Source organism: Pieris napi, chromosome 14 (genome assembly GCF_905475465.1).
Source record: "Pieris napi chromosome 14, ilPieNapi1.2, whole genome shotgun sequence".
Classification (NCBI taxonomy): Eukaryota; Metazoa; Arthropoda; class Insecta; order Lepidoptera; family Pieridae; genus Pieris; species Pieris napi.
In genome coordinates this window covers 7,874,003-7,898,295 of record NC_062247.1, presented here as the reverse complement: position 1 = coordinate 7,898,295, position 24,293 = coordinate 7,874,003, and the positions used below count along the sequence as shown (strand labels likewise).

Below are 24,293 nucleotides of genomic sequence, written 5' to 3'. Positions count from 1 at the left end.
TTAAATGCGAAATGAAGTTTTTCAGCGTCTCGTAAGATATGGGGCTGCATGTCTGCACAAGGTGTTGGTGGTATGCAGGTTGTGGATGGTTCTATCAATGCTGCAAGGTATCAAAACCTTTTGGAAGAAAATTTACTGCCCTCTATTCCGTCCTAAGGAAAAATGAGAATTTAAGTATGCATTTCAAATAAGAAAGCATTAGGTGACTTTTGCAGTCTACAGTAGGTCCAGTGAACAAGGCTAAGATTTAGACAATTTCTTTGTTATTTATTTATACAAAAATAATTTACCAACAATCTGTTTCTCCTGAAGATATAAAAACATTTTAAGGTTTCAAGTATTTTAACAAAATACATTAAACGAAAATATCTAATTTCACTGTCAAAACTGTTTATAGTTTGAACAATGTTTCTAGTTAGAAAAGTTGTTTTTTGTGGGTTAAGTTAATGAAGTGGGTAGAAAACTACTCCGTTTGAAACTATGCAAGCTAGTAAAAATGCGACAAAGATCAATTTCTACCAAAAACCTAAACTAGGTATTAGGTATACTCTTGTGGCACGCTCGTTTCAATAATGCTTTGTTTCTTGTCTTCGCTATTCTTTGTTCACACATTTTTAAATAATACTATGTAGGTCAGCAAAGCAATAGCAATATCGCATAATCGTCTGTTTCAGCTAAAGTGATATTATTAATGCTTACACATCTATTTTAATTGTTATATGTCGTAAGTAAACCAAACAATCAATTGTTACTATGTTCTTTCGTATTTATTAATAGGGTTCTGACAATTTAGTGCAAACTGCTAAATCAAAGGGTCGTTAAGGTCATTGAACCCATAGGGAACCAAAGACGAGTGTTTCGCCACTGGCGGGGGCGCGGGAGCTGCAAAGGCCCGGTCGTTGACTCCCCCTTGCACTGTAAACAGATTTATTTTGATACTATGTGTTTGGGTTAGCCCGAATTAGTTCTAAAGCCCTTTAATCGCTGTCTGTTATATTTTAAATCTGGAAAAATCCGGCAAACGGTGACCAAAATTAGGCAATACATAGTGTAAACTCAAGTATGAATCACGCTATTAACTTATTATTCTTATCGTTAGTTAGAAATAAATAATGAAACATAAGGGAACCTCTCTTAGTTTTAGTATCAACCCAATCATATAAAAGTGAATGTTTCCAAGCTACTGAACCGGTGTGCTAACGGTTTGCGGGATCAAAATAAACCGTGCTATAGTAATGCAGTTATGTTTATCGAGTCTGAGCTAAACATCAGCAGAGACTGACGGACTTGATAATATGACTGCATTTCGTGATTGTCAACTGTATATATTTATATCATTCCTAACACATACAAAATCTGATGAACTATCTTTCTATAATCAGAAAATATTTGTATGCAATATACTACTTTATTTTATTTTCATAATTATTTCACTAATGGAAAGCTAGATTGTCAATTTCGATAGTTGAATGATTTATCATTAATTGTTAGTTTAATACTAATAAGAAAACATGCGTCAAATAGTAATCCTTCTTGGAGTTTTTTAAATGTAACTTCTAATTATTAATTTAATTTGTAGTTTCGCTATTACGCTTTACAATATTAAAAATAATTTCGAGCGTCCACGTAGAGAATGAATATCGTAATGGCGCTCTGTTTCGGAAGGGTTAAGTTCGTTTCAGGCTTGACCACTGATTTCTGAGCAGCGAGGCCAGCAGGATTTGCACGTGCCAGTACCTACAATCGGGTTGACGACCCATGGCCTTGGGGCGCAGACCCTTTACGATTTAAAATTGCATTTTTAAAATAGACTGTAACACAAACAATACAACTAAAACACGTCGAATGAAAGATGTGTCGTATTGTTTATTTTTTTATTTATATTACAATTTAAATGACATTTCAAATAATTTAGAAAACATAAATAGGTAAACAATAATTCATCGAAGTATAATGAAGTAAACAGCAGAGAATTTTTGTGAGCATGTTTATAAACATCAAATTTATCTTGAAAGATAGATATAAATAACTGACCACACAGTGATTAATATAATATTGATAACAATAATGAGTGCATACTGAACTAATGAATGTACACAAGGCTGGTTCAATGTGCTTTGTTCCAACTTTCAACTTCCACTATTGATCCAGAGTCTCGCGTTTACGGAGACCCTGACCAGACAAGTACCTGCTACCTACACAGGTAGGCGCAAATAGAATTAACCTCACCTACCTATTCAAGTTTTACTACCTGCTAATGCTTTGATACTTTCAAAATACAAATTACACATTGCAAAAAGCTGCATACTATGCTAACTATATAAAAAACTAAATTTCAATGACAAACCCATCTGCGATAAGTTTTTTATTACTATTACAATGTAGTTTATTTATTATTAATTTAAGAACCTAACGATTTTAGGGTAATATTGTTTGACAATAAATTACTTAAATGTGATATTTCTTGTTTCTAATGTTATTTTTATACATATTGACATGTACAAGTATTTTTAATAATAATATTTTTATTGATGGCAATTTTCCCCGATTTTATGGCCATGCGCAAGCGGTAGCGTTGGCAACATTGATTTAGTTTGTTTGACAGACGGCCAGCTGTGACTTGCAGTGAATATTATTGAAAAATACGACGAAAATCGCCCTTGATGTGTCATTTCTTTTACTATTTTTCATAAAACGTGGTGATAAATAATATTTAACATCTTGAATAGCTAACTAATAATATCATTCCGAATCGAAAACAATCGAAGGTCTGCTTCGGTGGCAGGTATCGTGTTCTAATTAATAATTGATATGTTTATGTAACGTAGTGTTATGTTAATTTCTTTTGCTGATTTTCTTTATCTTTGTTCCAGATTTGAGAAGAAGTTTAACATTTATAATCTGTATATTTTGAAAAGTGCAGTAAGTGAGATAGTTTAGTGGAAATAGTTGATGTGGTTTTGATGTTGGCGATAGTGGATGCATAGACAGTGGTTTAGTGTTCGCCCGGGCATGGTTCCGGGCAGGTAGCGGGCGCGGGCGGCCTGCGCAGGCCACACACAAGCAGCCCCGTTTCTCTCAGCGTCGTCTATGGCCGAGCAACACACCACACCGTCGCACTCTGCACTCACGAGAGAGTCCAGCAGGTAATATAAACATAAACCTGTGACACAGTCACCATATTTGGTTTGTAGATTGAACACCATGTCTCCATCGTGGAGAGTTATCCTGTACTAGCCATGTTACAGTAATGTGTACCAATATGAGGTCTATTTCTTATGATGATTTTTAAACGAATGAGTTTAAAAAAAGTATTAAAGTCTTCAACAATCACTTTTATGGTGAGAGTTTTTGAGTGAAACTGAAAATTTTTAAGTTTAGTATGTGCGATAAAAAATACTCATCAGATTACTCGATTATTCTTGTAGTTAAGCAGTCCTAGTACCTATTATGATGTAAAATATTGATATCTTAGTCAGCATATCAACACCTTATACAGGTTATAAGCTCTACATTTATGTGTTTGAGCTTGACAAGGAATAAATTCTACTGTTTTTTATTTATAGTACCTACCCTCATTTTTAATTCATAATTTTAGTAATAAGGGTTGGTTAAAATATTGTGTGTTTTAAAAATTCTTAGAAACCGATAAATATTATACGCTTTGTTATGGGGCAACATATATCTGTTCATCATTGTCTAATATGTTTTGTAATGGTGATATTTGTTATATTTTGGTTTAGCAGCGTTAAGTGGAATATAATTTTATGTAGGAATTTACACAATATTATTTTCTTCTGTTATTAGGCTTTCACAACTAAACTGTTTACAAAAAATGTTTACACATCCAACAAAAAATACTGTAGTTTTTTCATAGTACTAACTAGTTACTAGAAAGCATAGAAATATATCCCTATTCATATTTTTTACTGTCCAATTAGTAACTCATGGGAATGGTTAAACTAAATAGAACTCAAATAAAATCTATTAAATTTAAGCAATTGTCATGAATAAGAAAAAAAAGAATCAGTGTGGTCATGGCTAAAATTAATAATAAACAACAAATAAATTATGTTTCCAACATAAAAATAATAATACTCTGTAATTAGTGGTTTCTGTAGTCAATTACAAATTCCAAATTGATCAGCATTTGACACAAAGTGTTCTTTAATATTCTTAAAGTATTTTGAATAGACTTTCACATATGTTTGTTTACATGAAAAGCTCCTTGACATTATTAATAAGGCGAAAATAGTTTGATTATTTGAATGGAAGGATATATGTATTATTAAAATGCAGTATTGTCAGGACTTGTGATAATATAACAATTCTAAAACCCCAAATTCTTATATATATAACATTGGATGTTTTTTGTAAGTTAAATGGGTATTTTCCTAAGCCCAGTGTCAGAAGAACTAAGTGCACAGTGCAATAACAATTTTACCACCATACAAAATACAATAATTTAATATAATATTATTTCAAATATACTACAAAAATTGATTTTGCTGGACTAATCTTTTAGTTTTGTCATTTTGCGAAAACCACCAATAGCATTTTAGTTTTTCTGTTGTGAGATGGTAGAGTACCAAAATAAAATAATAAGTGAAGTTATTTAATTGTTTTGCAGGTCTTCTCCTAGCAGGGTGGTGGGCGGTCGGTGCTTACGTAACGTGCGTAAGGCGAGCACCAGTCGTCGCAACAAACGCACCGCGACGTCGCCCCAACCGCATACCAGCCGCGAAGCTGAGTCTCCAAGCTCTAACATTGAATTACGAAGAAGTTCACGTCTGGTCAACTCGCTGCCCAGATCTGATTACTCACTCTCTGAAAGGTGGTCCTACGGAACGGACGTATACGAAACCCGATACGATACTTTAGATTCAAAACACGGTGATACCCCACACACAGCCGGTGAACACTCAAAACGTCGCCGAACTTCATTGAATGACAAGAAAAAACCCAAAAGGCATTTATCGTCAAAAATAAGTGAGTGCATAGCGTATTGCACACGTTCACGGACTGCTCTTAGGTCTGAGAGTGTTTGTGAGCAACCCAAAAATACAAACGCACAACCCGCGCAACGTTCCATACATATTGCTACTACATCTGCAACTCCTCAACCCACATCGAACCCGAGTGAAGGAGGATTATTGCCATTGGACGAAAGAGACTACGTGTACTCCCCCTTCAGCTCCTCGACTGTTACGGACCTACTTGATTCAGATTATTCCGTCTATAGTCCAACAGCCAGCCGAAGGAAGGGAAAGAAAAGGAAACGACCATCACATCGTTCACTATCAACCAGAAAGAGTAGTTATTGCTTATTTGAAATAGAGGAGCCCAAAAAGTTTAAAACAGACGTGCGGACAAAAGATCCAGCAGAAACAAAGATTACTTTCACTGAGAGGGCATCTCTTGATCAAGATACAGGAAAGGACCCGCTCGGTTCTCCAACGTGTACATATTCATTACGAAAACGTCATAATCGAGACCTCGGCCCGCCCACTTCCACTGTTGTCAACGACAGTTCAGGTAAACATATCAACAAATTCCTATTTACTTTAGTAAACAAATGTCGTCTAGTCAAAACGTCATATGAATATAGCGTTTATTATGATGATATAATTGCGCTATTTAATATTGAACTGAGCTAGATTGCTTATCAGATGTCTTATCATATATCAAGTGCATTTATTGTAGATAGTATGAAACATTTGTATGTGTTGTTACAGTGAATACGACAACAAACGACGTACAGTTTCTTTCGGATCGTAAAAGCGCAACCGAACGCGGCAGGACTGTATCTCCGCCGCCATTTAAAGATCTACAAGGTAACTACTAATTAGCTTCGATTTATTATTATAGCAATTAAATTCAATTAATGAGGAAATAACTGTTTAATTATCTATTTCAGAAGCCAGTTCGTCAAAACCGCATAGTTCTGATAGCAAACTACTTATTGTACCCCGAGATCTACCATACTTACGACAAACTAACGCCAGAAGAGTGAGTATAACATTTATATATTTTTGGATATATTTCAAATACTTTTTAAAATTAATAAATATATACTTTATAATATTTTTTTATTATGTAAAAAAAAAATTAATACATCTCAATATAAAGAGTATCGCTGCTGCAACGGGTGCGACTCTGGGTGCTTGTCTGACGAGAGGAGCTAGCACCTCTCAACGGCAGAGGCAGGAATCTTCATCCAAGAGACAGGTTTGTACCTTACAATTTTTTGTCTGGTAATGTTGAAAGACTATATTTAATAGTTATATTGTTCAAACATGACATAAATATATGAACAATAAAAGCAGACTAAATTGACACATTAGAAATAATTACCACTTTGCAAAAGTATTTATGGTAAAATTAATTTGACAATGCTGATCTGGTGTGTTCTGAATGTTTCGATTGGTTTGTGTTAGTCGAGCGGGGGCGGGGCCGAAGAGCCGGGCAGTAGCGGCCGGCGTGCGCGCACGCGCGACATGCCGCAGCCGCAGCCACATAATTCCGCGCGTAAGGACAAAAGAGGTAATAACCCAATTATTAACTTAGTTTTATTTATTATCTTAACTTTTTCACTTATAGTAAATAAGAATATAACATGTAGAATATCAAATTTGACGAGGAAGAAAATTAAGTTTAACGGACTATCAAGTGTTAATTTCAAAATTGCGTATAATATAAGCTATACTATAGCTAGGCTTGGGAATATATATACTTGAATATATATATACTTGGGAACATGAAGTAACTTTAAACCACTGCTCATTAGTAATCAAATTATGAGAATGTTAGTGTTTATTCTTTATAAGTAAGATTAAGAACCCTAATTTAACTCCAGAATAATTTGACTTTTGGTCCTTCAAGACAAGAGCATGGAATTTAAAAAAAAGGCCGGCATAGCACTTACGAGCCTTAGCGGTGTTGCTGTAGGGCAGTTTCGCTAATAAGTAAAATCATAAGTTTATAGCCCTTTATTTAAAAAGAAATGTTTTTTTAATACAAAATTGTCACTATTTTGTTTCTACTTCAAAAAGATTAGAAGTGTTGATACATTTCTACCATATTGTTATTTTATAACACGCAAGGACAAATGATAACACTTTTACTACAATTATAAAAATTAAGACGTGTTTAATAATACATTTTTATCTATGACTTTATATTTTAAAGGTAAAAGCAGTCTGGGTTCGTGCGCAAGCACTGGTGCTGCATCCAGCCGGTCTCATTCGCAATCTGTAACCACGGTAAGTAATAATTATAATTAATGTGTTTAACGCTTAAACTGATATAGAAAGAGAGGATGAATAATAGATATGCAGATGTATCGACCCCGAAATATATATAAGGACGAATTTGTATTTATATATAGAACTTTCCAGAATGTTCAAGATGTATGTGATATGAATTTTAAACAAAATTATATTTAAGGAAAGTTCAATACAATTATATACAATTGTATACCGGCTATGAGTGATTAAATGCATAATGTAAGGATCTGTTTATTGGATAAGCAATCAAATTTTATAGTATAATCAACAACGAAAGTTCATAAATGTGTTTTAATAAAGTTGCTCCCAAAAGTACGTACTCATATTTATAAATTATATCGTCTATGGAAAATTCTACTTATATTGTTCTTCACTCTTACACCTAAAATCTAAATCGGTAATAGCATACATTAACTAACAATGGTTAGTTAATGTGGTGCAATTAGATTAATATTTATTATAAATAAGAATTATGTATTTGACCAGACCGACTGTTACTAGTATCGGGTTATAAGCGGGCTGTCTTGTCTGCTTCTCCTAAATAATAATAAAAAAGCCTTTATTTAAGTTACTAGTAAATTAAATTAAACTGTGTGTGTTCCAGTCGGTAACTGTCATGCGTTTCCGCATGGGCCTTCCCTAGTGCTTAATAATAATAATAATAAATCCTTTATTTGTCGTTCTCCTCTGTCTAACTCGGCCAGGTAACTTTCGCTATTTTCCCAATTTCATTCTTCCACATTTGACGTTGTCTTCCTCCTTGCTTTTGCCTCTTAGGCACCATTCGGTAATGTCCCTACTCCACTTTACTACTCCAAGTAAGTGTCCTGCCCATTTCCAATTTTGTTTTTAATGTAGTGACGTCAATGACTTTTGTTTTCTTACGTATTGCGGTTAATTTTATTTTGTCTCTTAATTTTACGTTAAATATACGTTCCATGTTTTGTTAGCAGGTCTCAAGTTGATGGATGGATTTTGTTTAGTTGGATTCCAAATTTGGCATCGTTATGTCAATGTTGTGTAATGTCATAATTCATATAGAAAATCCTTGAATTTTCTTTCATCTATATTAGCTTCCAAACCAAACATTCTTATTTACAGGGTGCAATAGCGTCCACATCGTCTACGCCGCCGGTGTCTGCCTCAGCGGTATCAATGCCTGATAACGCTTCCAACGATGCGAAGCCTAAGGGCAAAGGTGTGTATACTGTTTGTAAACATTTTACTCACTAACACAGTATTTAAATATTTTTGGTATAAGATGTTTTAAGACGCTTAGTGTTAGACCCTCATTAGGAAAATGATAATCATATCATTAATAACAATTTATAATGATGTAGGAACAGGCTAAATACCATATTCTACCTTTCAAATTTGAATTTTGGATAGGTTCGTACTAAACTTGTCATTGAATCTTAAACTTAAACTGTGACTCGTTTATGTCAAAATCCAATAAGTTTTTGACGTACGGGAGTCGTACTTAGCGCTAAGTCTCGACTGTCGACGTAACTAAGAATGCTATGAACAAGTCATGTGTATAACCAATTGCGGTGGGTATCATGAATCAGAGTGAAGCATTATAAACAAACAATAGATTTACTAAATAAAATCTTCTATGCAAGACCAATTTACCATATTCAGGTCAGGATTTAAATCTGCTTTTTATAGAACAGAGGGCAAACGAACCGGCATCAAATGATCAGTTATTATTCTTTTACTTTCTATAACACAGTTCAATTGTAATAAATAAATATTGAATATTTCTAGCATCGTCACCGGCAGAGGACTGTAGCGGCGGGGGTAGTGGCGTTGGTGGTGCCGAAGAGTCTTCTTCCGAGGAAGGAGAAGTCGGACGTCTACAAGCACTTCTCGAAGCTCGTGGTCTTCCGCCACACTTGCTGGGAGCCCTTGGACCTCGGATGCAGCATCTCTTGCATAGGACTGTGACGGCAAATTCTGGTAGATATTTCATGTTAATTTAGGCTCTGCTTACGCTTATGTTTATTAATACTCAAGTACTACTTAATCAATAATAACGACAAACACTTGCCTTATAAGGATTACAAATAGTTTTTCTTTTTTTTTAAATTGTATGGCCTGTATTAAAGATAGTATTAGGCAACCATAGACAATAACCATTTGATTCACTTTGACAATCCTTAATATATACAATCTGTTTTACAATTTGTGGTCTCAAAGCGTTATGGTACTTTTCTAAGTATTAAAATTACTAAACCGATAAATACCTTTCGAGCAGCGGCATCGAAGGCGGCACAGCTGCTCTCCGGTCTCCAAGCGACCGGTGATGAAGGGCAGCAGTTACAAGCGGTGATTGAGATGTGTCAACTGTTGGTTATGGGCAATGAGGATACACTAGCCGGTTTCCCAGTACGACAAGTGGTCCCTGCTCTTGTGAACCTATTGGCTGCTGAGCACAACTTTGATATGGTAAGATTTGATTACAGTATACTAGGGTTTTGATTAGGAGATATTTTTGTTTAGTTGTAAAGGGTGTCTCAGCGCCCTTTAGGCAGTTTTAAACTTGAATATTTATAAATAAAAACAATTGTATTTGTAATATTATAACTGCAGTAAATTATATTGTATTAGTGCGAATTTTTTGGACGGAGTATATCACGGTGAATGCACTCTTTAAAGCGGACTACCGAATTTGCAGAGACAACTGATATGGCTCTCACTTCCGTCGTTATTTTAGTCTTCAACTGCTCAAAATTAGTAAGAGAAATAATAAACTTTTGCTTTGTGATAACCCCATAAAAAAGGCAGCTGGGAGATCTGGGTGGTCACAATATGTCTCCACAGCGGCTTGTGCTTTTTAAAGTATAATTGATAATCTTAATTAATCCTGTGTATACAAGATAAGACGAAAAGTGTTTTTTCAGATATATTTACTTAGCTAAATATAATGGTTTCAATATTATTGACTCTGTACATCACATATTTTGTTTCTTTTTAGCTCTTCAGTTGTTTTTAGATAAATAGCAGGCCCTGTTTTTATTTGTTTCTTAATTTTATAAAACCTAAAGATTGTGGGCGTACAGAACCGTCACTTAATCGTGATCACAATACATATCTATATAAGCTATGTTATACCTCAGATGAACCACGCCTGTCGTGCCCTCACATACATGCTAGAGGCTCTACCGCGTAGCTCTGGGGCAGTGGCCCTAGCCGTGCCTGCCTTCCTAGACAAACTGCAAGCCATCACATGCATGGATGTTGCTGAGCAATCCCTCACAGCTCTGGATATGCTATCTAGGAGACATTCTAAGGCGATTTTGCAAGCGGTAAGAAAATTTTATTTGTTTAATGTCGATTTCACGTGAGTACATTGATTAAGAACCCGCCTGTTAAATATGTATCAAAATAATGTTTATGTACTATTAGTGACATCTAGTTTGTTATAAAGAAAGTACTCATTTGTGGGTCTATGTATGATTGTCATTGAATTAAAGTTAGTCTGTCAACGTCCACCGTTGTTTCATTATTATAGGTTATGGGCCCAGACCCGTTTTGAAGTGTATTATGGAAGTTTAAAGTATTATCTTTATCCATACTGCTATAATAATGTCGGTGAATTATATAGCCAACGTCCCAAAGTTGAAGGGTCGTGAAAACTATGACGACTGGTGTTTTGCGGTGCAAAATGTTTTGGTGCTAGAAAACATGGCGGATAAAATCAAGACGCAGCTATCGGCATCGGCGTCGGCGAGTGATATTGAAAGTGATGCTAAAGCCAAGGCAAAATTGATATTAACAATCGATACATCTTTATATGTTCATATCAAGCAGGCAGCTACGGCATATGATTTATGGTCTACGCTTAAACATATGTATGATGATTCCGGCTATATGAGGAAGATTAGTCTACTGAGAAATCTCATTAACATTCGGCTAGAAAACTGTGAGTCAATGGCACAGTATGTTACTCAAATTGTAGAAACGGGCCAGCGACTTCGAGGAACAGGATTCAGTATAACCGATGAGTGGATTGGAGCATTAATGTTAGCGGGATTGACCGAAAAATATGCGCCTATGATAATGGCCATTGAGCATTCTGGAATTGAGGTTAGTGCAGATATTGTAAAAACAAAATTGGTAGACATGTGTGCTGATGATTATGTTGGTACTACATCCGGTTCAGAAAGTGCATTTATTGCGAAAGGAAGACATAGATTGAAAAGTGGCAATACTAAAAGCGGCCATTTTAATAGACAATCAGATATGACGCAACCTATCAAAATTATAAAGTGCTACAAATGTAAACAAACCGGTCACTATAAAAATCAGTGTGCGCAATCGGATAATACTAAACGAAAACAGACCAATGCCTTCAGTGCTGTTTTTCTGAGTGGAAATTTTAATAAGAACAGCTGGTATATCGATAGTGGCGCAAGTAAACACATGACTGCAAACAAAGATAACCTCACGAATGTATCGCATCAGCAGGAAACCAAAGAAATTATTATCGCAAATCAGACTAGAGTTTCAGTGTTGTGTTCTGGCGACGTAAACATCGTTACAGTAGTCAATCGAGAAGAATACGACGTTACAGTTACAGATGTATTGTATGTTCCGAATTTAACCACTAACTTGCTTTCTGTGAGTCAGTTGATTAGGAATGGCAACAATGTAATTTTCAAAGAAGAAATTTGCTATGTTTATAATCAACAGAAAGAACTCGTTGGCCAAGCAGAATTAGTTGATGGTGTGTATAAATTACAAACGTTACAAGTCGATGAAATATTTGCAGCACCTGCAATAACATCATGTGAGACTTGGCACCGGCGATTAGGGCATATCAATAGTAATAGCCTGAATAAAATGAAAAATGGAGCTGTAGATGGAATCACATATCCTGAGGTGGTAAACATAGGCAAATCTTCATGCACTGTTTGTTGTGAAGGCAAACAAACTAGGTTGCCTTTCAAGAAAAGTTCATCAAAAACAGAGGATGTGCTGGAGATTATTCATGCAGATGTTGGAGGTCCTATGGAAAATCAATCGATTGGAGGATCAAAATACTATGTTTTGTTTGTGGATGACTATAGCAAAATGGCATTTGTTTATTTTATGAAAGCTAAGAATGAAGTGTTCCATTATTTTCAAGAATTTCAGAGAATGGTAGAAAACCAAAAAGAAAAGAAAGTCAAGGTTCTTCGAACTGATAATGGAGGGGAGTTTTGTAGTCGTGAATTTGGCAGTTATCTAAATAAGCAAGGTATAGTTCACCAGAGAACTAATGCTTATACACCAGAACAGAATGGTCTCTGCGAGAGGATGAACAGGTCAGTAGTTGAAAAGGCCAGATGTTTGATCTATGATGCTGGATTAGAGAAGAAGTTCTGGGCAGAAGCCGTCAATACATCAGTATATTTAAGAAATAGATCAGTTGTCACGGGGTTGAATAATAAGACTCCTTATGAAGTATGGACTGGTCAGAAACCAAACCTAAGTCATTTGCGTATATTTGGCAGTGTAGTCATGGTTCACATTCCCAAGGAAAGACGTTTGAAATGGGATAAAAAGGCCAACAAGCTGATTTTTGTAGGTTATGCAGAAAAAACTAAAGGATATAGAGTATATGATCCTGTAACTAACATTGTCACAATCAGCAGAGATGTAGTTGTCATGGAAAGTCCAAACCAGAATATGGTAGAAATACCATTGGAATGTAAGCATCCAGTGGAGGTAACTGAGCAAGAGAATGATTATGAAGAAATTGAGAGCTCTTCCTCTAAAGACGGTTGTGGGGATGAAACTTATGTCCCAGAATCTGAAGTTTCAGTGAGTACTTACAGTGATAAGACATTTGACACAGTCTCAGACCCAGGTGTTGAACCAATTGAGCCAGAGCAATTACCCAAACGCACTAGAGTGAGACCAGATAGGTATGGTTACAATAACTTGTGTATGGTGGAGTGTGAAGACAGTAGTCAAGGAGAGATTACACTCGGAGAGGCATTAAATGGTCCAGAAAGTCAATTCTGGCAAGCCAGTATGAAAGAAGAACTAAAATCATTCAGAGAAAATGAAGCTTGGGAAGTGGTGGACAGGCCAAAACAAGCTACAGTGGTTAAGTGTAAGTGGGTGTTAAAGAAAAAAGTGGACAGTGATGATAACATAAGATATCGTGCTCGGTTAGTTGCTAAAGGTTTTACACAGAAAGCAGGAATAGACTATACCGAAACTTTTTCCCCAGTGGTTCGTCACTCAACAATAAGACTATTGTTTGCATTAAGTGTTAAATATAATCTAGATATAACTCACCTTGATGTAACCACAGCATTTTTAAATGGGCATTTAAATGAAGATGTATATATGTGTTTACCTGAGAATTTTGAATGTCATGATAGGGAGAACAAAGTGTTAAAACTAAAGAGGGCAATCTATGGGTTGAAACAATCAGCTAGGTCATGGTATAAGCGTGTAGATGATTGTTTACAATCTTTTGGATATAGAAAGTCAGTGTATGAACCTTGTTTATTTATTAAACATCATAATACTACCAGAACATATATAGCTTTGTTTGTAGATGATTTTTTTATTTTTTCTGATTGTAAAAGAGAAACTGAATGTCTTAAGACTGAACTAAAATCTAAATTTAAATTAAAAGACTTGGGAGACATTAGACAGTGCTTAGGTATGAGGGTCAGAAGAAAAAAAGATAAGATTTTTGTAGATCAGGAACAATTTGTTGATCATTTGTTGAATAAGTTTAATATGAAAAATTGTAAACCAGTTAGTACACCTATGGAGGTAAATTTAAAGCTTAAAAAGGGAGACACTTGTTGTACTCAGTATCCTTACCAACAATTAATAGGAAGTTTGCTTTATTTATCAATGTTAACCCGTCCTGATATATTTTATTCTGTTTGTTACCTAAGTCAGTTTAATAATAATTATAATGAAACACATTGGAACCATGTAAAACGTGTTTTAAAGTACTTGCAAAAAACAAAACATTTTGGTTTAAAATATGTCAAGGATGATTTAGATTTAATAGGCTATGCGGATGCTGATTGGGCATCAGATTGTGTGGACCGTAAGTCTTATACAGGTTTTATGTTTAAGATGTCTGGTAGTGTCATCTCATTTGAATGTAAAAAACAATTAACAATAGCTTTGTCTAGCACAGAAGCTGAGTATATGGCTATATGTGAGGCAAGTAAAGAAGCCATTTATTTAAGGAACTTGTTAATAGAATTGAAATGTAGAAATGAGTCACCTATACTATTATATAATGACAACCAGAGTGCACAATTGTTAACTAAACATAGTTTATTTCATAAAAGAAGCAAGCATATTGATGTTAGATTTCATTTTGTTAGAACAGCTGTTGAAAATAATTTTATTGTAATAGAGTACTTAAATACAAATGATATGCCAGCAGATATATTAACAAAAAGTTTATGTTGCCAAAAACATTATAATTTTGTTAAACAGTTAGGTGTCACTCCATTGTAGAATGAAATTTGTTCACTATGTTTCAAATGATTAGTTGTTTTTTCTTTTGTCTATATGTCAATTATTTTGATAAGGGAGTGTGTTAAATATGTATCAAAATAATGTTTATGTACTATTAGTGACATCTAGTTTGTTATAAAGAAAGTACTCATTTGTGGGTCTATGTATGATTGTCATTGAATTAAAGTTAGTCTGTCAACGTCCACCGTTGTTTCATTATTATACCGCCTTTATAATAAATGAGTAACGTAGTACACTCTCCTTTCAAGCAAATCCTTAAACAGACAGTCAGTGTGAGACTCCCACATCTAGTATCTATTGAAATATTGCCATATTAACATAATGTATTGCAGTACCAACTCGGTAATGGCTTATAATAAGCTTCACAGAGTAGTTTTATTTGTGTGTTATGGACTTTGTGTTAATAAATAGTTTTCTTTAATTCAATAAAATCTGCATTTTTACAAAATTAAGCTCATCCCGTTTTTAGGGCTTAAAATTTTCCAGTATGGTTATAAAAAATAGTAGTTGAAATGTGTTTGTTTTTAGCGCGGTGTGTCAGCGTGTCTCACATACCTGGATTTCTTCTCTATCAACGCTCAGCGGGCCGCGCTGTCAATCACCGCAAACTGTTGTCAAAATCTGACACCTGACGAGTTCCATCTTGTTAGGGAATCTCTTCAATTATTGGCCAACAGGTAAGCTTAATAAAACATCAACATGTAATTAGCAACAATATTAATAAAATTAAACTTATAAACATAAACTAATAATAATAAAATAATATACATTGAAATAAATAACGAAACTTAACATAAACTAAAATATATCATTAAAAGGAGTCCCTTTAGGCAAGGTTCCGAAGATACTGGCAGCGTTCCCCCTTTGAATTGCTAGACTAATTCTTTGTCCGAGGTAGCTGCCAGATCTTCGGTCTCCTGTGATGTCGAATAACCTTTTTGAAATTTCTTTAAAAAGCCTTAAAGCGCTAGGACCCCACGGACCAAGGGAAAAAAAAAGAAAAAAAAAAGCATGCAAATACAGGGGTCTGGGCTCTGAATATGATTTTGTCCCATTCGGTGTCGAGACCCTTGGTAAGCTTAATTAATTGTAGCATATCTAAAGTTTTGGAGGATATTTTAACTTAAACTACTGCAAATAGAAAGAATGCAAAGTATCACAAACTAAGTATTTTTTAAAAGGTTATATATACCACAGGACCTTTAGGTAGTGAATTAGGGTCAACAATTAGGAATTTAGGAGCACTAATCATATATTTTACTTAATGGCAACACACAGTTGTTTCAAATCATACACAACGCAAACCTACATATAAGCCCCCCAAAGAACGTACTTTATTCGCCCAACACTTTTTCTCTTTCACTATTGAAAGAGAAAAAGTGTTGGCCGTTTCATCTATAACTGCTTTCTTAAAAACAAAACTATACACTCACTACATACTTATTGTGCACTAGAAGTAAGTCAAATAGAACAGACTAGCTTCCTTCGACTCAGGTAGTCCTATTGTGGACTTTCTCATTTTACCCTTTTTAATATGTGTAATAAAGATTTCTTTTTCTACATGATACATAGTATATGATTAATCCTAAAATTCCTTTATATATTTAAGTGACTTCGATTTAGTATATTATTATCCCTCTTGAATGTTCTGATATTAGATCAATATACACAAACAATGCCCAGTTGTAATCATTATAATCCCTATTATGATAAAAAACACAAGAAATCTACATCAAATCTAGTTTTTTACATCATTGCTTATTAATTTTATATGAATTCAATTAATTTCAGATTGACAATCCAAGACAAGAAATCAGTAGAATGTGTTTGCCTGGCATTCTCCCGTTTAGTGGACAGCTTCCAACATGATCCAGCTCGTTTGCAGGAGATAGCCACGCCTGAATTGCTCACCAATTTGCAACAGCTTGTAAGTCTTATTTTATATTAATTGAAACCAATCTAAATTTGAATTCTTTATATGAAAAAATAAAAAATTATTTGAGAGAATTTTTAAGTAACTACAACTTTTTTATCAGCGATCTTTAAATTGTGAATTAATCTAATTATTCCAAACTTTAAGAAACTAGCTTTTTATACGTTAAAACTATTTTAATAACCATCTAAACTATTGTTTCATACCTTTTTTGTGCCACCTTAGCCTTACCAAAATTGTTATAGATTAACATATTATATAATTTTTTATATATAAATTTTAATTGTTCACAAATTAAACTTAAATGAGAGGTTTTAGGAAGGAATTACTAGAAAATTGTTAACGAAACACAGTAAGTTAATTTTAAAAACATAATAAAATACATATAAAATCTAAATAATTTTAATAAATTTTTCGAATGGGCACTGATTTAAACTGTTGTCTATGTATTTTAATTTTTAGGTCTTATGTTATGATGTACTTAAAATCGGTTTGACAGCTATAAAATAAAATTGAAATACCTTTCTTTCAGCTGGTAGTACAACCACCGTTGATAGCTGGCAACACCTTTATCACGGTCCTTCGTTTGTTGTGGGTGATGTGCGCCGCTTGCCCGCAATTAGCTCTGGCCCTACACCAACGCTCTATAGCTGACACCTTGCTTTGTCTGCTGACTGGATCCACTGTTCATCATGAGGTAAGAGCTACATTATATAAGGTTTATGAAGTGAAACTTCTTTATCGGCGTTGGAAAAAAAATTACGTCACGTGACATCGTCACATTTTTCCGTTACGCGCCATCTTTTTCTTGTCCTGCGATTTCGGATCCAGTTTATTGATTAGTTGCAAAATTTGTTATTTATATTAAACATATATTGTTAATATGCTACTACCGAGATACTTTTTAGAAATATTGTTTTATTTCAGAAGACCAACCATTTTTCGTGACATTTCACTTAATCCCTTAATGAAAATAAAATCTGAAAACGATTTAAAAATAAAATAAATAAATAATTTGTGATTAGTTAACAATTATTTGTAGCCACATAATGTTATGAATATTATTTCATTCTATTTTCATATCAATACTCGAAAACATCATGAACAAATTAGATTGGAGTAAAACAGGACTCTATATAAAAGGCACCTACCTAAGTCACCTGAGGTTCGCTGACGACCTGATCCTTCTGTCAGAGACAGTCAACGAGATGCAACTCATGATAGAATCTCTACAGCAGGTGAGTGCGGAAGTTGGATTGGAGATGAATCTAACGAAGACAAAGATAATGAGTAATACACGAATAAGACCTATAACTATCAATGGTAACCCTTTAGAATATGTAGAAAATTATACCTACCTGGGAAAAAGAATAAGTTTCGAGAAAAACAGTAACATTATAGAAATAGAGAGAAGGGTCCAACAAACCTGGAATAAATATTGGAGCCTAAAAGAAATATTTAAGAGTAACTTACCAATAACTCTCAAAGCTAAAGTTATGAACTCATGTCTACTACCCAGCTTAACTTATGGAAGCCAGACCTGGAAATTCTCTACACAAGCTGTGAATAAAATCAATGTATGTCAAAGAGGTTTAGAGCGAAGCATGTTAAACATAAAGAAAATGGACAAAATAAGACACACAAAGATAAGAGCCGTCACTAAATACAAAATGCTGCAAATGCTTTGACTTTTGCCCGAAAACTGAAATGGCATTGGGCTGGCCATGTAGCAAGAATGTCTAGCAGAAAGTGGACCAAACGAGTTACCCAATGGAAAGGACCACCAGGCAAGAGGCGGAAGGGGAGACCCTTAGACCGCTGGGAAGATGACCTGAAAAGATCAGCTGGCAAAAACTGGCACTCCATAGCACAGGACCGACAACAATGGGCATCTTTGGAGGAGGCCTTTACCCAAACCGGGGTTCCTGTTAAATAAATAATATAAATATATATTACTAACATAATTTAAGCTAACCTACTAACAAAATCAATATTTTTAATTACTTTAATATAACAACTATTGTAAAACAGGAAATAAAAAGGCTTATTATTATTATTATTATTATTTAATGTTATGAAGGCTTGATACCGTATGACCATGAAACAGCATCTGTTATTTAATATTACAGCAAGTAGAGCTATTATCACGACTTCCACAAGAGCTGTATGAGATAACCTGCCTCATTGGTGAGCTGATGCCGCGTTTGCCCACTGACGGCATATTCGCCGTTGATGCACACTTGGATAGACCCTGGTCTGCCAACACCGAACGTGGGGCCCAATGGCAATGGAGAGATGATAGAGGTATAAAAAATTAAAATTTTCATTTAATTTACGCGATTTTCTGTTACACTAAATTTTCAGGCTTATTAAAGTACATAGAACGAGGGTAAATTGAAATCTCTTATATTAAATATTTGATAGTATGATCGTTTCAAGCAAACTCTTCCAAAATCTTGCCAACTTTTCTGCAAAAACTTTTATACATATTCAAACACATGACACATACTTCTATAGAAAATTTATTTATTGAGTTGAACTACTTTTAATTTAATTGCATAACATACTATATAGATATACATCATCGCTAACAGTAGTTTTTATTGTACGCCGTCGTATGTCGTGATCTGTCTGTATTATCACAGTTGTTTTTATAAATCAATTATTCGGGAATCAAACCCAGGACCTCTAGCATTCGTGAAAGCTAGGCGGCTAGTGCGTGTAGTGAAGTATAGTTGAATCAACCTACACCTGTGTAGGTGTATGGCGGTGTTATTCTTGGGCAGAATGTCGAGCGTTGGAGGCGGGAGTCAGCGGTTGCGAGGAAGAAGTCTGCCTGGCAACCCTCGGACGCTCCTACACGGTGGACCTGACGGCCATGCAGCAGCTCAACGACCACACTGGCACCGCGAGGCCTGTGCAGCGTCTGCCTCCTGCTGCCCCGCCGCCTGCCACTGCCGATGGAAACCCTGTGCCAGGTGGGTTCATATATTGCTTCAGAAAAAGAAAAATCATAATTTTATTTTAATTCCAAAAAAGTGGTTAAAAATTAATAAAAAATAATTACACAAAAAATAATTTTAATTATTTTAATGACAGTTGTAGAATCTTGTTCAAATTAGCTTCTAATCTTACATACTTTCCTTTTATTTTTAAAAAATAAATCGAGTTTATGAGCTAAAACTACCTTTAGTTGATAATTTGTTATTGAAAAATTGCAATTAACAAGATCATTATAAATTGATTTGTGCATTTTCGATATACAGTAGAACCTCTATAAGTCGAACATCAAGGGAGACGCCAAAAAATTCGAGTTATAGAGTTTTCAACTTATGGAGGATTTCAAAGGGAATCAAAATTGAACACCTGACACAAAGCAAGCAAACACGTGTTTCCATGAGTCATAAATTTATTATTGTATACTCCTAAAATGTTTTCTAAGAAACAATAGTGTACTCACATTGTTCGCAAGTTCTTAAAGTCGGTAACTTATTTTTGTTCGAACAATAGAGATAATAAATTCTAAATGATCAAGTTGTAAAGGTTGTAAAATAAAACGTTCCTATGTTCGAGATACAGAGGTCAAATTTAATTTTTCGAGTTATAGAGTGAAAATATGTACCAAAATGGCTTGGAGGGACTCGGTGATTATTTCGATTAACAGAGGGTCAAGATTTCAAGTAATGGAGGTTTTGGTGTTTTAAGGGAAGGGAACAAAACATTTTTTCGAGATTTGGAGGTTTTTGACTTATCGAGGTTCTACTGTAAATATCCCAATTTTCTATACATTCTCAGATCCACGTATAGCCATGGTGCGGACGAGCCCTTCTCTCGTACGTGCACTATTAGCCGTTCTGCACGAAGTGTATTGGAGCTCAGCTGGGCCCGCCGTGCGCTCTCAGGCCCTTAAAGCCATATTGCGCTGCGTGTATTATGCTGATGCTCAGTTGCTTCGACAAGTGCTAAAGACTCAGGTAAATACATTGAATTTCTACTTTTGTGACGAAAAATTGCAACTAGAAGGACCTTCTGACTTCAAATTGGGGGCAGAGACTCTATTTACCTGATCAAATATCGTAACAGAAGATACCAAAAAAGGGTGCGAGTACTTATGTACGCGCGTAAGAAGTTATACTTCTTTGGCATTATTAAAAATAGTTTTTGATTGCATGCAAATAATTAATTACAATTAAATAATCAAAGACTGGAAAAGGAGTCATTATAGTCAATAAAATTCAATTTACATTTGAAAAATTAAATAAATAAATATTTATTATTATTCTCTTACATTATGTGTAACATAAATTCTATTATTATTCGAATGTTGTTTTTAAATTATGTCCAATGCCGTAGCATCTTCCGTGGGCAACTTCATTCTGTTAATTTTGTGTCACGGTGCGCGCGCATCGTAAAATTTCACTCTCATCAATTTTTCATAAAGCGCCTAAAGAAGTATAACTTCAAAAACAGTTTCCTATTACTTCTAAAGTGAAACAATTATTTCCCATTAATCCTGGAACTTTCTAAGCTAAAAATATCTGAAAGCGTCGGCAATGGTTTAGAAATGCTCTAATAACAACAAATATCTTCTTTATTACAGGTTATATCCTCTCACATCGCGGGTATGATGGCATCCAGTGACCTTCGCATAGTGGTGGGGTCCCTTCAGCTTGCAGAAATCCTGATGCAGCGCTTGTCTGAAGAAATGGGCGCCCAGTTTCGTCGTGAGGGAGTTCTGCATCAAGTTGCTCAGTTGGCCCAAAAGGCGCCTGCACCTCAGCCTGCTAGACAGGTCAAACTTAAGGTATAACAAAATAATAAAAATGCTATTTAAGAGCAAACATTTACAAAATTAAAGAATTTATGTTAAATATCAAAATTAACAAATTACGCTGTTTCTTTAGTTATACTGGTTACTTCGTAAAAGTTGCGTGCACACTGCACGGTTAGGTAATATTCCTCTTACAAATGTAAAATACAAAAAACTATACATAGCTTTAGTTTTCACAGCTTGACCTTGTCGGCTTTCCATACATTTATATAAATAAATTTTCACGGTTTCTTTCACGTTTAATCAAAGAAACATTTAGTTTAATCAAAGACATTTATTAGTTAGTCACCCCCTGGGGCTTCTTATCTTAAATATAAAATTCTCGTGTCACAATGTTAGTTACCATACTCCGAAACGGCTTGACCGATTTTTATCAAATTTTATATGCATTTTCAGTAGGTCTGAGAATCGGCTACTATCTATTTTTCATACCCCTAAGTGACAAGGGTTGTCCACCTCTAACATTTAATTTTTTAGACAACATTTTTTGTTTTTATTTTTTTTGATACAGCATAGAAAAATACATACAACCCTTTATTTTCACCCCTCTACGATCAACCCCTATTTTTTTTATTATAGTAGATAGTTATTTTTATTGAACTAAAAAATGTTTCCTAGAAATAATATACATGGCAAAACAATGTTTGCCGGGGCAGCTAGTTTTTCTATACAAAAATCTACAATTTCTTTTCTATACACCATATTCTATTGACGCCAAACCTTTATTCATAGATTGTATTTGTTCACAGTCTCCGAGCGGGGCAAGTGTCCGGGGCACCGGCAATGCATCTCCACCAGCGTCTACGTCATCATCTCCTCTGGAGCACAATAATATATCACTCGCATTTTCCGCATCTGGATCTTTCATCGCAAGCACCTTACGTAAGTTTTTAAAAATAAGTTGTATTAGATAATTTCTTTATGATGGAATTTTAATCTAATGTATTTTTACAAACTCCTACTTACCTTACTCCTAACGTAAGTAGGAGGCTGGATCGATTTTGATAAAATTTTATGCAGAGTGCGCTCGAAAATTGTTTAGATTCACAAATTTTGGTTTATATATTTTTTTGTTATTGAAATGTGTGTTGTGCTAGTACACAATCTATTATTGAACCTTTTTTTTCTAACTATAAAGCTCACAACAATAATTAAGCCTCATTTATTCCTTGAAATATTCATCCATCTCTAAAAAATATACACACTTAAAGTTTTATACAGATATACAGTATGTAGTATAAGCCTCCTCCAATTTGCTCCATCTCTCTCTATCTTGAGCGTTTTTCTTCCAATCTTCTTCACCAACTTCTTTAAGATCGTTAGACCACCGTGCAAGAAGGCAACACCTCTTTTTTTTTCCTGGTGTCCCTTTCCACCTTGTTACCCATGACAAAGAGTCCATTTGCTATTGTTCGTGCGAGCGGTATGGCCCGCCCATTTCCACTTAAATTTTTTGCAATGAGACAGTGCATCATAAGCTCTTGTTTTATTTCTTATTTCTGTACTTATGTTGTAATTATAGCTTATATGTAATATTAGGTTGACTTAATTTATTTTAAATAGCTTAAACTAAGATAATGTTCAGTAACAGTCTTACTGTTCTATAGTGTTTTGACACTATGTTCGTGTGTCCGAGCACTTGCACTTATATTCACTACACTATACTAGTTTTAGTAACTCAAAAGGTTTAGCTCTCAATAGGCATCTTGTTATTAAACCTAAAATGACAAGACTGAATGTACAAAATTACATATTCTAAATATTGATAATATATGTATTTTTCAGTGGCAGCTACTGAAGCCGGGATGTCTGAAGCGGGACCTGCAACGTCTGCATCCACTCATCAAACCACCTCATCTCTTCATAGGTTTGTTGCTTTTTATAACACACATGTGTTTTGTCTTTAGTGTCTGTTTTCTAGCTATTATTGTCTAAACATTGGATTAAAAGTTTTCATTACAATCACTTATCAAACTAAATTAACTGATATTATTTAAAAAATATTTCAAGAAATGTAGATTTCAAAGAGCACCTATGGATATTCGGACCTAGCTTGTTCACCACAATGTTGAATGTGGATATCGGTGTGGTTGGCCAAAACCCGTTCTTCGGAAAGGAGCCACAAATGGGATGAAGGGATGCCTGAATGAATTTTTTCCATAATTGTCTAAAACGCGATGGATTAATTAATTAATTTGCTACGATTCTCCAAATCTTAAAGTGCTCTAGCCTGATTTCAAAAAAAGAGTTGCCAACAGGCAGGAGGTGCCACTGGAGAAAATAGATGCCACATTAATCTTTTTTGTTGCATAATGTAGACTTGAACGCATTCCATTATAGATCCGGCAGTCCCATGCAACTGGCTGACATGTTGAAGCGTAAGCGCCCCGTGAAGCGTTCGGGTGGCGCAGGCGCACGTAGACCGCGTACTCGTGAGGAAGTGACTTTGGGACATCACGCTCTCGGACAGGCTCAACCGCCTGCCGCGCCCACTACGGCACCGCATTGTACGTAATAATTGACATATTTTTGAAGTTGTATATATGCTTTTAGATCACTGCTGTTTGTGCTATCAGAATTGTTAATTAAGTGCAAAATACACTATACAGTGTATGAATGTCTTTTGGTATTATACATGTTCTCTCCAGAAAGGGGTGGATATCTCAAAAACTAATGAACCGATTTTGATAAAATTTGTACTCTTTCTTAAATTGGAATGATATAAATAAAAATG

At 34.8% G+C, this 24,293-nt stretch overlaps 1 protein-coding gene across 6 annotated transcripts in view; it reads left to right on the top strand.

Moving 5' to 3' along the window:
* LOC125055882 (E3 ubiquitin-protein ligase TRIP12) overlaps positions 1–24,293 on the top strand; it is a 48,191-nt gene that overhangs the window by 4,517 nt on the left and 19,381 nt on the right. For 2 of the 6 annotated variants that reach the window (XM_047658553.1, XM_047658551.1), the window contains exons 2-22: positions 2,874–3,146; positions 4,631–5,535; positions 5,736–5,834; positions 5,918–6,009; positions 6,130–6,228; positions 6,438–6,543; positions 7,189–7,262; positions 8,388–8,484; positions 9,054–9,245; positions 9,544–9,734; positions 10,406–10,594; positions 15,324–15,472; positions 16,587–16,722; positions 17,261–17,425; positions 18,858–19,032; positions 19,488–19,706; positions 20,524–20,702; positions 21,329–21,532; positions 22,309–22,441; positions 23,345–23,426; positions 23,900–24,066. In XM_047658553.1, the coding sequence (XP_047514509.1) occupies positions 3,091–3,146; positions 4,631–5,535; positions 5,736–5,834; positions 5,918–6,009; positions 6,130–6,228; positions 6,438–6,543; positions 7,189–7,262; positions 8,388–8,484; positions 9,054–9,245; positions 9,544–9,734; positions 10,406–10,594; positions 15,324–15,472; positions 16,587–16,722; positions 17,261–17,425; positions 18,858–19,032; positions 19,488–19,706; positions 20,524–20,702; positions 21,329–21,532; positions 22,309–22,441; positions 23,345–23,426; positions 23,900–24,066 (3,709 nt within the window). In that variant the 5' untranslated portion in view covers positions 2,874–3,090. Of the gene's footprint in view, positions 1–2,594; positions 2,786–2,873; positions 3,147–4,630; positions 5,536–5,735; positions 5,835–5,917; positions 6,010–6,129; positions 6,229–6,437; positions 6,544–7,188; positions 7,263–8,387; positions 8,485–9,053; positions 9,246–9,540; positions 9,735–10,405; positions 10,595–15,323; positions 15,473–16,586; positions 16,723–17,260; positions 17,426–18,857; positions 19,033–19,487; positions 19,707–20,523; positions 20,703–21,328; positions 21,533–22,308; positions 22,442–23,344; positions 23,427–23,899; positions 24,067–24,293 lie in introns of those variants that run through there. The other 4 variants (XM_047658552.1, XM_047658549.1, XM_047658550.1 and 1 more) reach the window with 3 other exon arrangements.